The sequence below is a fragment of the Plasmodium vinckei genome (genome assembly GCF_900681995.1).
Source record: "Plasmodium vinckei vinckei genome assembly, chromosome: PVVCY_11".
Classification (NCBI taxonomy): domain Eukaryota; phylum Apicomplexa; class Aconoidasida; order Haemosporida; family Plasmodiidae; genus Plasmodium; species Plasmodium vinckei.
Window position 1 is genome coordinate 1,001,685 of NC_051303.1, and position 12,744 is coordinate 1,014,428.

General features: G+C 23.1%; 5 protein-coding genes across 5 annotated transcripts; 1 reads left to right on the forward strand and 4 right to left on the reverse strand.

Annotated features, from left to right (window-relative positions):
- Positions 1-604: 604 nt before the first annotated feature.
- PVVCY_1102850 (conserved Plasmodium protein, unknown function) lies at positions 605-2,313 on the reverse strand (the record flags this gene model as incomplete). Its single annotated transcript, XM_008626092.1, has 5 exons — positions 605-676; positions 842-905; positions 1,009-1,181; positions 1,357-2,055; positions 2,164-2,313. 5 exons carry the CDS (start codon positions 2,311-2,313, stop codon positions 605-607), a joined length of 1,158 nt encoding a protein of 385 aa, XP_008624314.1.
- An 898-nt stretch (positions 2,314-3,211) lies between these two features.
- Positions 3,212-4,927, forward strand: PVVCY_1102860 (conserved Plasmodium protein, unknown function; the record flags this gene model as incomplete). The annotated part of the gene is made up of 1 exon (XM_008626091.2): positions 3,212-4,927. One exon carries the CDS (start codon positions 3,212-3,214, stop codon positions 4,925-4,927), a length of 1,716 nt encoding a protein of 571 aa, XP_008624313.2.
- A 506-nt stretch (positions 4,928-5,433) lies between these two features.
- Positions 5,434-7,548, reverse strand: PVVCY_1102870 (glutamyl-tRNA(Gln) amidotransferase subunit B, putative; the record flags this gene model as incomplete). Its single annotated transcript, XM_008626090.1, has 1 exon — positions 5,434-7,548. The coding sequence occupies one exon, from the start codon at positions 7,546-7,548 to the stop codon at positions 5,434-5,436; it is 2,115 nt and encodes a 704-aa protein (XP_008624312.1).
- A 1,523-nt stretch (positions 7,549-9,071) lies between these two features.
- On the reverse strand, positions 9,072-9,950 carry PVVCY_1102880 (N-acetyltransferase, putative; the record flags this gene model as incomplete). Its single annotated transcript, XM_008626089.1, has 1 exon — positions 9,072-9,950. One exon carries the CDS (start codon positions 9,948-9,950, stop codon positions 9,072-9,074), a length of 879 nt encoding a protein of 292 aa, XP_008624311.1.
- A 629-nt stretch (positions 9,951-10,579) lies between these two features.
- PVVCY_1102890 (nicotinate phosphoribosyltransferase, putative) lies at positions 10,580-12,535 on the reverse strand (the record flags this gene model as incomplete). Its single annotated transcript, XM_008626088.1, has 1 exon — positions 10,580-12,535. The coding sequence occupies one exon, from the start codon at positions 12,533-12,535 to the stop codon at positions 10,580-10,582; it is 1,956 nt and encodes a 651-aa protein (XP_008624310.1).
- Between the last annotated feature and the right edge of the window lie 209 nt (positions 12,536-12,744).

Consider the following 12,744-nt stretch of genomic DNA (forward strand, 5'->3'; position numbering starts at 1 on the left):
TGTCAATGTTGGCGCATAGCTATTTTGATTAACTTATATATATTGTAGTATATAAACAAAATGTATAAATATTTTTTACTATTGATTAATACTGCTTGGGGTTTCCCTGTGTGTATTCTATTCATGCATTATATTTTTATGTTATATTTTTCTTTCAATACCATTTTTCGCGCATTTCACGAGCAATTTTATTTGTTGCATATATGTGTTTTATTTTTTTTTATCGCTTTTGTTTTAATGATTTTCTCATATGTTTTATTCTTATGTAAAAAACGAATGAACGACAAAAACATGTATTTTTTTCTTTTTTTAAAGCATTCAAATGTTGTTAAATGTTCCCGTTACATATAAGCATACCTTAGTGGTGTATTATATAGCCACGTATTTTTACACATTTATATATTATTTATTTTTATATTTATAAGTTTATCGAATTAAAAATATGTAAATATTTAAATGAATTTTTCTATTATAATTTTTACATAAAAAAAATATATAAAGCATTATTCATAGTAATGAATAATATTAGGATTTGTGTCCGTTATATTATTTTTTATCATTCACATTATATTGTAAAATAATTGATATGTGCGTAGAGCATACATTATGACTTATTCTTCTTTTTTAGGTATTCTTCTTCCATTTTAATTAGCTCATTTCTCCAATATTCTCGTTCCTATTAATCACAAAACGTGCATTCATATAAATATTTATGGGCAAAGGCATTTATAAAAAACAGCATTATTATTAGCAAATACATATATTTATATATTATAAGATACATAATCGATGCATATTCAAATTATATGTTTTAATTGCTATGTATTATAACGACGTTTACCTGTTTTAATTTTTCAACTTTTTTTCTCAAATTCAGTAGTATAGCCACGTCAGTTCTTAAAACCCTATGTAGCAACAAAAATAAAATTTTAAATAATTATAGAAATGTGCAAAAATGTAAAGCAATAAACAGATAATTATATATACATATATGATATGTAATTATACCCATATAAGAAGCAAATGTTTTCTGTATATATGGTTGGTTTTTCTATGTCGTTTTCTTTTAAATATATATCTAGTTTGTCATAATATGATATATCGATTTTAAGTTTTTGGAAAAAATATTTTGCGCTATAAATATTTTTTTCGTCTTTTTCATCCTCAGGAAATTTGTTTATCTATATCGTCAATGAAATAAATAAGGGGGCATGTAAATATATAATAAAAAGGTATAAGATAAATAGTGGGAACACATATATAAATTCAAAAGATTATAAGTATGTAAAAATATGGAGAAATGGCACAGACAATTTTATTATTGTTGAATGTATAAGCACATGTATTTTGTGTTACCGGTATAATTTCATCGTTGGTTAACTCAAATTTCTTTTTCAATTTTTTCATATCAGACACCTTTTTTAATTCATGTTTAATTTTGCTCTCAAATTTTTTAATACTTTCCATTGTTATTTCTTCTAACATTACATCTTTTTTTGATATTGTATATGTTTTATGAATTATATTTTTTCTTTCGATGTCTGCTTCCATATTATACGTAAATTTGACTAGTGGGTGTTTAGCTTTTCCTTCTTTTAATTTTATTAAATCAATATTATTTTTAATTTTTTTTGACTCTTCTAACTTAATTTTTTGATCGAAAGCATCTTCTACAACTTTTTTAGACACGCTGTAAAACCGATCTTTTAGCTCTTCTATAGTTCTTGAATATTTAGGATCATATACATCATATATAATAATAAAATGACATTCATATTTTTCACATAAATTAAATAAATAATCAGTTTCTTCTTTTGTCCATTTTAAATTCATATTTTTAATTTGTTTATTGTAAAATTCATCGTCATATTTTACTATATTTATTTTTTTATTAAATTTTTCAAAAGTGTAATCATCTTCTATAGAATTTTCATTAAATTGAATTTTATCATTTTTATACCCCATTTTTTTCCATTTTTTTAATATTAAGTCATCATTTCTGCATTTGTTTTTAAATTTCACCAACCTCCATATGCTGGAATTCTTGTTATTAAGCTATGAAAAAAGAAGATAAAAATTGGAAAAAATATGAGATATATATAGATTGCATTTCTTTACATTAATGGGAATATATGGATTCTTTTCACTATTTTTTTAATTTACATTTATAGTTTTAGATGATGTTGGAAGAGAAAACAAGTTATCATTTTCTTTTAAAAAATTTAATTCTTTTTTGCTCTTTTTATCTTTCTCCTTTTTCTTATCCTTTATTTTCTCGATATTAATACCGAGCATATCATATATATTACTCATTTTCGATGAAGAACATTAAAACTTATAATTAGCAAAGAGTATAATATATCATTTCAATGTGTAATGCATTTCATGGTGATAGTAACTAGACAAAGCCATTAATACTATCATTGCTTAATAAAAATAACAAAAAAAACACATATATGTATATATGGCGTTGTGAAAACTTATGACTATATGTAATAATAATAATAATAATAATAAGTTAGAGGTTAGTCATGCATTTGAATGCATATATAATGATCAAATGACGAATAAACAGCGTGCAGAAAAAATGAATGCATATATAAACATATATAGTCTAGGAATATATAGTTTCTTATTTGTTATAATTGTTTAATAGTTAATTATCTGCAACTCTTACCAATTTATCATTATTATAAAAAATCTATACACATAAATTATGCAAAAATAAATGCATATGCTATTAAGTGTATATTAATTGGATTATTTAAAAAAACAAAAAAAAATTACTAAATTTTAGGAAGCTATCAAATGAAATACATCTTTATTACTACATGTAGTGATCAAAAATAATAATATAATTATGAAAGTTTATGATGTATATACTAAAAAATATATATATTTGAAGTTGAATTTTTTCTTTAAGGTAAATATTTATGAAAAAAATATATATATGCATATGTATGCTATATCTAAAGGAGAGTGTAACGGATTTAATAATCACCCATTTTAAGTTCTATTAAATGCGAGAACAAATATGTATATATGTTACTTATACGTGTAAAAAATTGTTTAATAATTCAGGGGAAAAATGTAATAAATATAATTTATAAAAATGCATTTATAAAAAGGGTAAAAATTGAAACATTATACCCTCTATATATAATACATACATTGATATGTATGCTATTATATGTATATAAAGTAGCATCTTATGAAGATGCTATTTTCGCTAATCATCTTTTTGGTGTTTTTTTTAGATGAATGTTATGTTTTATGCTTAAAAAAAAAATACAATTTTCTACTAAAAGAAAATAACACAATATACCATCACAAGCAAAGAGAATGCACAAATAAATCTTATTTATCATTAAAGAAACATAAGAAAAATTATTACTGTAAAAATGAAAAGAAAAGGCTAATTCTATACAATAAGGAAGGACCAAAAGATGAATATAAAGTAGATACAGAAAAAAAAATACTTGGCCATAATTTATTTAATTTCGGCTTAGAAGATATCCTCACTATTTTCAAGCTATTATTATATTTAAAAAAAATAATTTTATATCGTCATAATAATAATATATCAATTCAAATAAAAGAACCCTTAAGTGAAGATGGTAACGGCTATCGCGATACAATATATGAGTATGGGCTATTTTTAAAAAAATATTTATCAAAAAATAAAAATGAGAGAAACACATTTTTTAATATATTCGATACTAAATTAATAAAAACTGGTGACACATGCGATGTTTCGGTAGAAAAAAATGAACAAACGTGTAATAACTTGTGTCAAACAAAAAAGCAACAAGCTCAAGCAATTACACTCGATAGTAATGATCAATTGGGAAATAATGACACAGACTATTTTATAAAAAAGGGGAGCGATCTGAAGGAGGATAAAACAAATATATCTAATATTATAAGGATTTTAAAAAAAATAATTAAAAAATTGCATATTGATATAAAAGAAGAACGTTACATAAATAATATTAATGATAAAACAATTTTAATTGTATTTTATGTAAATGGTAAAAAGTTTATAATTTCGTGTTGTTATAAAAAAATTGATAGAACGTACTATCTATATAAAAATACAGTATATGTTGAAGTGTGTGATATAATAAAAAAAGACATTGCAATAATTAATCTTATATCGAATAATAGACTATTCTGTGATTTTGGTAAAGATAAAATATCCGTTAACCCATTTTATATAAAATATTATGTTAAATATTATCTCAATACATTATTTCACATAAGCCCTAAATTGGTAATAAATAATTATTCAAGCATGATATATAATAATAAGTTTCCGTATATATCTCAAATTGGTAATTCACATAATAATATAGACAAAAGTACAATGTGCCCATTTTTTTTAAATGATAAGAATTCTATTGATATAAAGCAAACTCAAAATTATGAAAACAACCATAATGATACAATAAGAGATTATGAGCACATAAAAAAAAAAAATAAAATAAACATCAAAGCGATAAGAATATATATGAATGGAAAGTATTATGTATCGATTCCAATGTTCTTAATATATAATGTAATTAAAAAAAAATATTATATAAACAACATTCTCTATATTGATAATACAAAACACAATTTAGAAGACATTTGTACACTTATGGATATATATTTTAATAACATTAATTTTTTTCAAAGTAATAATTTCATTTATCTAAATAACACAAATGTAATCTTAAATAGTGATCAACTAAATTTTGATCTTAATTATATCCTCCTTTTTTATTTTGCATATTTTAATAACAAAAAAAAATTGCATACACCGAAGGAAATAAATCCACTATTTCCATTTTCTAATATAATCCATAATAAAAAAGGAAGCAATTCAAAAGTTATAAAAAAAGTTGTGTATAAACCTGATAGCAATTTTGTTAATTTTGTATATTAAGTATTTATATGAATGCTATGACGATAGAAGAATGCTGTAGCACGGTGATATGAAATTACATAATATATATTTCACGTATTTCTTTTGACCATCTACACATTATTTTACTTCGTGTTTTAGCTTTTTTATTTGATTTTTTTTCTAACACTATATTAATTTGTTTAATTAACTTTATTTTTGAAGTTTATTTTCTGAGACATTGACAAATTGTAGAGAAAAACAAAAAAAATGTAAACACTATACTGTTTCGTTTTATTTGGCATTTGTATACACAAAAAATATATCAAGGGTGTAAAAGTTCATGTATATGCATCATATTGATTATATGAGCATATATAAAAGCTGTAGCACAAAAAATAAGAGTTTCAAACTTTCAAAATAATGAAATTGATAAATGAATAATATAATGGTGAAAAAGGGACGCATTTATTTACCCCATGAAAAATAGCAAATAGAATGAAATAAAAGGTGAATGGGGAAAACGGTATAGCGTGTTATTATAGCAACTATTGCATTTCCTCCAATATTTTTTTAATATAATCATTGATAAAAGTATTTACAAATGTGTAATTAATGTTCATTGACGATTTCTCTTGAATTATTTTATTTTTTAAAATACCTATAATTCGGTTTTTAAAATTTTGTTCATTTAATATATTTTTATTATTACCAATTTGTAAATACTTTATATTTTCATCAAGGATATTTTTTAGCATATTATGCATTTTATCAAAGCTATTATTGTTACTTTCAATGTTTAATTTTTCTAATAATGCTTCTTTGTCAAATCCTATATCTATATATTTATACAAATATTCTCTGATAAAAGCTTTGTCTAGGTTATATTTTTTTGAGCATTTGATAAGAAAATATAAATCCTTTGGTTTTATCATAATTTTTTTTGATAATATATATTTTTTTTTTAATATATCTATTAATGTATTAACTATAAAATTTGAGATGCTCTTTTCTTCATCCATCCGATTTGCAACCTCGTCGATTTCATCGCCATTTACTTTGTTATCTACTTCGATATGTTCCAAACATTCGTTAAAATAGTTATATAAAAATGGATCATTAAAAAATACATGGAAATAATGGTTTGACCAATTATATTTAATTTGATCCTCATATATTTTGATTTTATAATTAACATAAAACTTTAACAATTTTAAGACTTCATTGTTTAGTTTATATTCAGGTATATTCCCTTCGTGTACATAATTATATTTTTCTTTTTTTCGTAAAAAATAATCTGTATTATTTATATAGCTTTTTGTATATATATCACTTGGCATGTTATTATTGTCATTGTTATTATTACATTTTATGTTATTATAATTTTCTAAAATTGATTTAACAACATTTTGTTTTTCTAATTCTATACAATTTCTTATTTTTGTAAAACTATTAATATTTTTAAGCTCTATTCTATTATATTTTATATCTCCATATTCAAAAGATATGTTTATGTCTGATCTTATGTTTTCTTTATTACCTACACACACACCTAGAAAGCATATTTTATTTTTGATTTCTTTTAGAAGGCTTATACAATCGTCAATATTCATGTAGCTCTTTTCGATTACTATTTCAGCTAATGGTATACCACATCTGTTGTAGTCTAATAAAAGCTTTATATCCGAATTACTATTTATTCCAAGTCCATGATTAATTGAACTACTTTCTAAATTGGTATTATTACATGATGAATTTATGCAATTATTAGTAGTATCGTCAATATGTTTATTTTTATCCAATAAAATATCATTATTAAACGTCTCTCCATCATGTACTTCGGATGGTATCGATTCATTGGAATTCCTTTTATTTAAATTATTGAAATGTAAAAAAGATTTGCTTGTATCTTCTTCTAAATGAACACTTTTTATATTATATTTTTTTCCGTTAATATAAATGTATCCATTTGATCCTAGTGGTTTTTCTTTTTGTGTAATTTGATATCCTTTGGGCAAATCATAATAATTATAAATTTTTCTATCGAATGATATATCCTTACTTAAATTACAATTAAGAATGATACCAATTAAATATGTATACAAAATGGCTGTAGTATTTACTAAATTTAACGAGCCTACTTCACCTACACAAATATTACAAATGTGTTTATTTGGTTTAGTAATAATATCATCCATATAATTACCATGACAATTTGTTTCGCTGTTTTTATTTTCTTTTATATCATTTTTTAAATTGTCGATTTCATAGTTATAATTATCTATTGTGTTTACTGTTTTTTTTTTCAGTATATTTTCATTTAAAAAGTTTGTTAAATCAGTGTTATACTTTTCATTTTTTTTTTCTTTATATAAAGAAGATATATTGAAGCAGTTACAAAATGCTTTATGTTTTGTACTTAATTGTACATGCATCTCAATACCAATTTGATATTTCAATTTATTTTCGATGTTTTTTGTTAGTTCCGTGTTATTGGTTATCTCATGATTGTATATGCTATTTCTGGTTTTTGCTTTTATATTTTTTATATTTTGTCCTAAGGAAATTAAATTGCTGTTACCTTTTAATGTGTTTATTTTGAAGCATGTAATTTCAAACCAAATAAAAAAAACGAAGTAACTAAACCATACATAGGCAAACATCATATATAGATATATGTGTTTTTTTGTGTATATGCATATAAATATGTGTATTGTTGCTTCCTTTGGTATGGCATTTTATGGTCAATGCATTTTTCATAAAAACTATAAAATAAATAGATGAAGAAATAAAAAGTTATAAATGTATTTTTTTATGCATAATGATATGCGTATCTCTGATGTTTTTCATATCTTTGAAATATTGTACTTTTCTTCTGCCGTGTCCCATCTCTTTTTCTTTCACAGCTTCTGTAACCTTTGTGTTTTCGTCTCTTCAGCAATCGTTTAGTTACATATGGATTGTATATATAATTTTATATCACTATTTATTTTTTTAGTTTGCATTTTTAAAAACACTATTTGCCATTTTAGTTATACTAAAAAAAATATAAAAGTTAAAGCATTTCTTGGGTTCATATATATGCGCGTGAGTAATTCGTTTTATCAAATATGGCGCCTTTCGCTTTTTTATTAACAATCATGGTTTATAATCTATTACAATTAATAATATTTTTTACTTAAACAATTTATGCTAGAATATATTTCTAATAGGAGAAACTTTTTTTGGCATAAAAATATTTCAAAGAAAAAAATTACATATATTTATATTATATACATATGTATGCACTTATGCGTGCATATTATAGATACACAGTGGTATTATATATTTTTTTTTTCTTTTGAAATAAATCATTTGATAAAGGTTGTAAAAAAAAATTGTTTTAAATCCACAAAATAACAATATATATAGATATATGTAAATATATAACACTCTATATATACGTATAGAGGGAAGATGAAAAAATATTAAACATATCAAATATACAATACAAGTAAATTCTTCAGATAATTGTCAATAAATGTAATATATATATGACTATACATATTTTTTTAAACAAAATAAAAAATAAAAAACAATCATTTTATATTTCATTATCAGTTTATTAAAAAAGCAAATTATACTAACAATAAATGATTTCTAAATAAATTAAAATTTATATATTATTTTAATTGCATAGATATAGAAAAACCAAATGAAAATGATTGCAAATATATCACTCAGTTGGTTCATCTTATCTATGAACCATGTGATAAGTATTTATACAATATTATGAAATGGTTTTTACTAAGGCATAACAGTGTAAGCAATATCCATGATCTCGTATTAATTATGATGACAATTTATTATACTGGAGTAAATAATAATAAAACTTCAGTGATAATTGTGTAGATTGTTTCAAAGAGAATATTAATTGCATAACCCATAAATATAAATATACACACACTGAATTATTTGGCGATATAGATAGTATAATTGACTAAATACATATCATATCAAAACAAAAAAAAAAGAAAAAATTAAAAACATTTTAATGCTTTCAGTAGCATATACGTGTGTATACTTTATGCTTTGCATATATATTTATGAGTACAGGATAGAGAAATATTTTTTGTGGATTTCCAAATGTCTACACATTGTATTAATATTTATTTGTGACTTTTTTATTTGCTTTCGGATTTTCTTATTAATTTGTTACTTCCTTCCCAACTGAATTAATAAACTTTTGAATATTTTCTTTATCATTTTGTGTTAAAAAATTATTTGGAAAAAAATTATAATTACTGTGCAAATATAACCTATATACTTCGGTTTCTACATTAACAAAATTTAATCTTTTGTATATTCTTAAGGCAATTTCATTTTCTACATTTAAATCACATCTATTGCAATAATATAAATATTTCAATATATATATACATATGTACATAATTAATAGACCAAATGATTTATTTCTATATTCTTTATGAACTACAAGTCGTTCAATCCTTGAATCAAAGCATCTTCCCATGTGAAATAACAAATATATCTCTACATAACCAACAATTTTTTTATTTTTTATATTGTAATTTTGTAGTTCCAAATAAATATCATTTGGATCTAAGATTGTTTTACTGTCATTATAGTCTTTATTGTTTTTTTTGAAATATCGATTGTTTTTTTCAATTCCTTTTTTTATGATATCTTCAATATTTAATATAAGTGATTTTTCAAATTGCACTGTATTAATACATGACGATGTGTTTTGATAAGGAGCATTATTATTATTATCATAATCATAAATGTATAAAACATAAGGATAATAAAAAGATTTCCCTATCATTTCAAAAAATAAAGATGGCCCAAAAAATATATTGCATGTTGTAACATCTCTTAGCATTTGATTACATATAATTAAATATTCATAATAAGTTGACATTAATTTAAATTTAAATTTGTAATTATTCCATCTGAAAACATATTTATATAACACTTTTTTTTTGTTCAATATATCTAAATAAAGTTCTTTGAAACTCTCACAATCTCTTATTTCAGGGATATTTTTTTCTTTATGTGAATTTTCCATTTTTGAAAAATAAAGTTTCTTTTTACATATAAATTTCGTATGAGAAAAAATATTATATACCTAGATAGAAATATAAATCATATTTCATTAAAAACGGAATTTCATGAAAACGGCCAATTGAAAAAAATAATGTTAGTCATATAGGAGGGAAATAATTTAAATAAATATATAGTAATTGGTGTAGTATACATATATGTATAATTGTTATATAAGAGAATAAAAAAATAGAATAACGAACATGTGAAATATACATATTAGGAGAAAAAATACAAATATAAAATGTGCCAATGAAAAATAAATGAATAGGTGTTATATTATGATAGAATAAATAAATATAATGTTTTATGGGTGTTATATATATATATAACAGCGTCAAACATTTTTTCTTATAGGTAAGTAAAATTTGTATTTATGTATACTCTATGCTCCCATAAGGAGAAAAATAATAAATAGAATAAAAATAAGTATTGAATAAAAAAACACAAAATATATTTCTGCATCGGCATAATTCTTTCCACCCGGAAAATAAAAAAATTATTCATTCAACAAAGTCCATGGATATAATGGCATTATACTAGTAAAATGGAACAAAGCTTTGATGTTTCGCCATTTTTATAAGTGAATATTGTTTAAATTAATTTTTTATATACTTCGTAGTAACTTTCAGAAAAGAGAACATGGTATCGTATTGGGTCATATGTAGAAAAGTGGTCTTTTTTTAATTTTTTAATTTCATTTAATGTATATTGTTTTATTTCGTGTATTGTCTTGAAGGTGATTAATAATTTTCCGTTATCCCATACATGCAATAATTTATTTTCGATTTGTTTGGGTGTAATAACTATTTTTTTACATTGGTTTAGCATATCAATGCATGTAATTTCTTTGTTTTGCAAAGGTTGTGGCGCATTGTATTGTTGTATATAATCAACCGATACATAATCATCTTCAGTATATAATCTATAAAGCATTTTTTTATGTGGATAATTCGATTTTATATGCTCATTTGTTATTTTAAAGCATGGTTGATTATTAATTTCCACTAACTTAAAAACAAGGCCTAATGATGGCTGTGATTGGCATGTTATTAAATTTGTTCCAATGGCAAACATATCAATATGGTGCTTATCTTGATTGAAAGTTTGAATTATTTTTTCATTAATATCATTGCTAATACAAATTTTGAGCTCATTAAAAGGAACATTTAATTTACTTGATATGTCAATAAATATTTTTTTACACTCATTTGATAAGTGTTTTAAATCACCCGAATCGATTCGTATACCAATAGGCTTATAATTTATTTCATGTAACGATAATGCCACTATTAGAAAGTTGAAAACTCCAGATTCTAATGTGTTATATGTATCTATTAAGCTAATGAACATCTTTGGATTAATTTGAGCAAAAGCCACAAATGCCAATAATTCACTGTCATTAGCATTTTTGCAATCATATAACTTATGGACAATTTCTTTATTTTTATTTACTATACTTAAAAAATCATGATTATCTAAATATCTATTAGGTACAGATTGATCACCTTTAAACGATAGTATAAATGAATGTGACATTGTTCCTAATATAGGTATATCATATAGAAAAGATGCATATACATTTGATGTAAAATCAGCGCCAGCATAAGCATATCTCGATCCACTTAATGCGCCATCCGGCCCTTGAGCTCTTCTACAACCAAATTCAGCTAATGTTTTGTGGTTTATGGAAATTTTATGCATCATACTATTTGTAGCAATTAAGGTAGGATAATTTATTAGATTTAAAATAGCGCTTTCTAATATCTGACATATTAATAATGGTCCTTCTATTGCTATTAATGGTTCATTTGCAAAAACTATTGACCCTTCTTCCATACTGTGAATAGATAAACGAGATCCATTTACACCTTTTAAATAATCAACAAATTCATCGATATGGTCATAATGTGCCATTTTTTTTCTTATATATTCTAATTGTCTTTGTGTAAAACGAAAACAATTAATATATTTTATAACTTCATGCACACCTCCCAAAACAGCAAATTCTCCTTTAAAAGGGCATTTACGAAAAAATAATTCGAAGACTGATATATTTTCATGCTTTTTTTGTCTAAAAAATGTATATGCCATTACCAAATGATAGTAATCCATAAAAAGAGCATTCATGCTATTGCTATGTGGCATATCTAAATTTTTGTTTATTCGATTTTCTATTAAATAGTTGGTGCATTTCATTGACGATATAATTTTATGTTCTTCGATAGGGACTTCACTGGATGCAGAATCGCCTTTTAAAGATATTTTATCTACAGATTTATCTGCCATGTGTATAGTATTTATGGCATTTTCATGGCCATCCATTGGTTTTTTAGATATTGCACCATTAAGTAGGTTATTACATGAATCTTGAGACGTCTGTTTTTTCTTTTTCAAAAACAAAAGTTCTTTTAAATCATCTTCTGTTATATGTACATCATTTACATAGATAGATTTGTTGTTTTGGGCGATCGTGATATTATTAATTAAAACGGAATTTACATTTCTCATTTCCATATCTTGTTTATTACAATTGCATTTGTTTTCCATTTTGTTCTTATTGTATATATATACATATATATTATAATGGAATTTGGTTTTTTTTATTATATCGGAAAATTACGAAATGTGAATGTTGGGGCACTATGAATGCTTAGAAAAGGGGGGGAAATGCAAATTAAAATAAACAATATAAAATATTTTTAAAATTAAAAATATTATAGAACATATAAACTTTATTTTGACATATATATTAATAT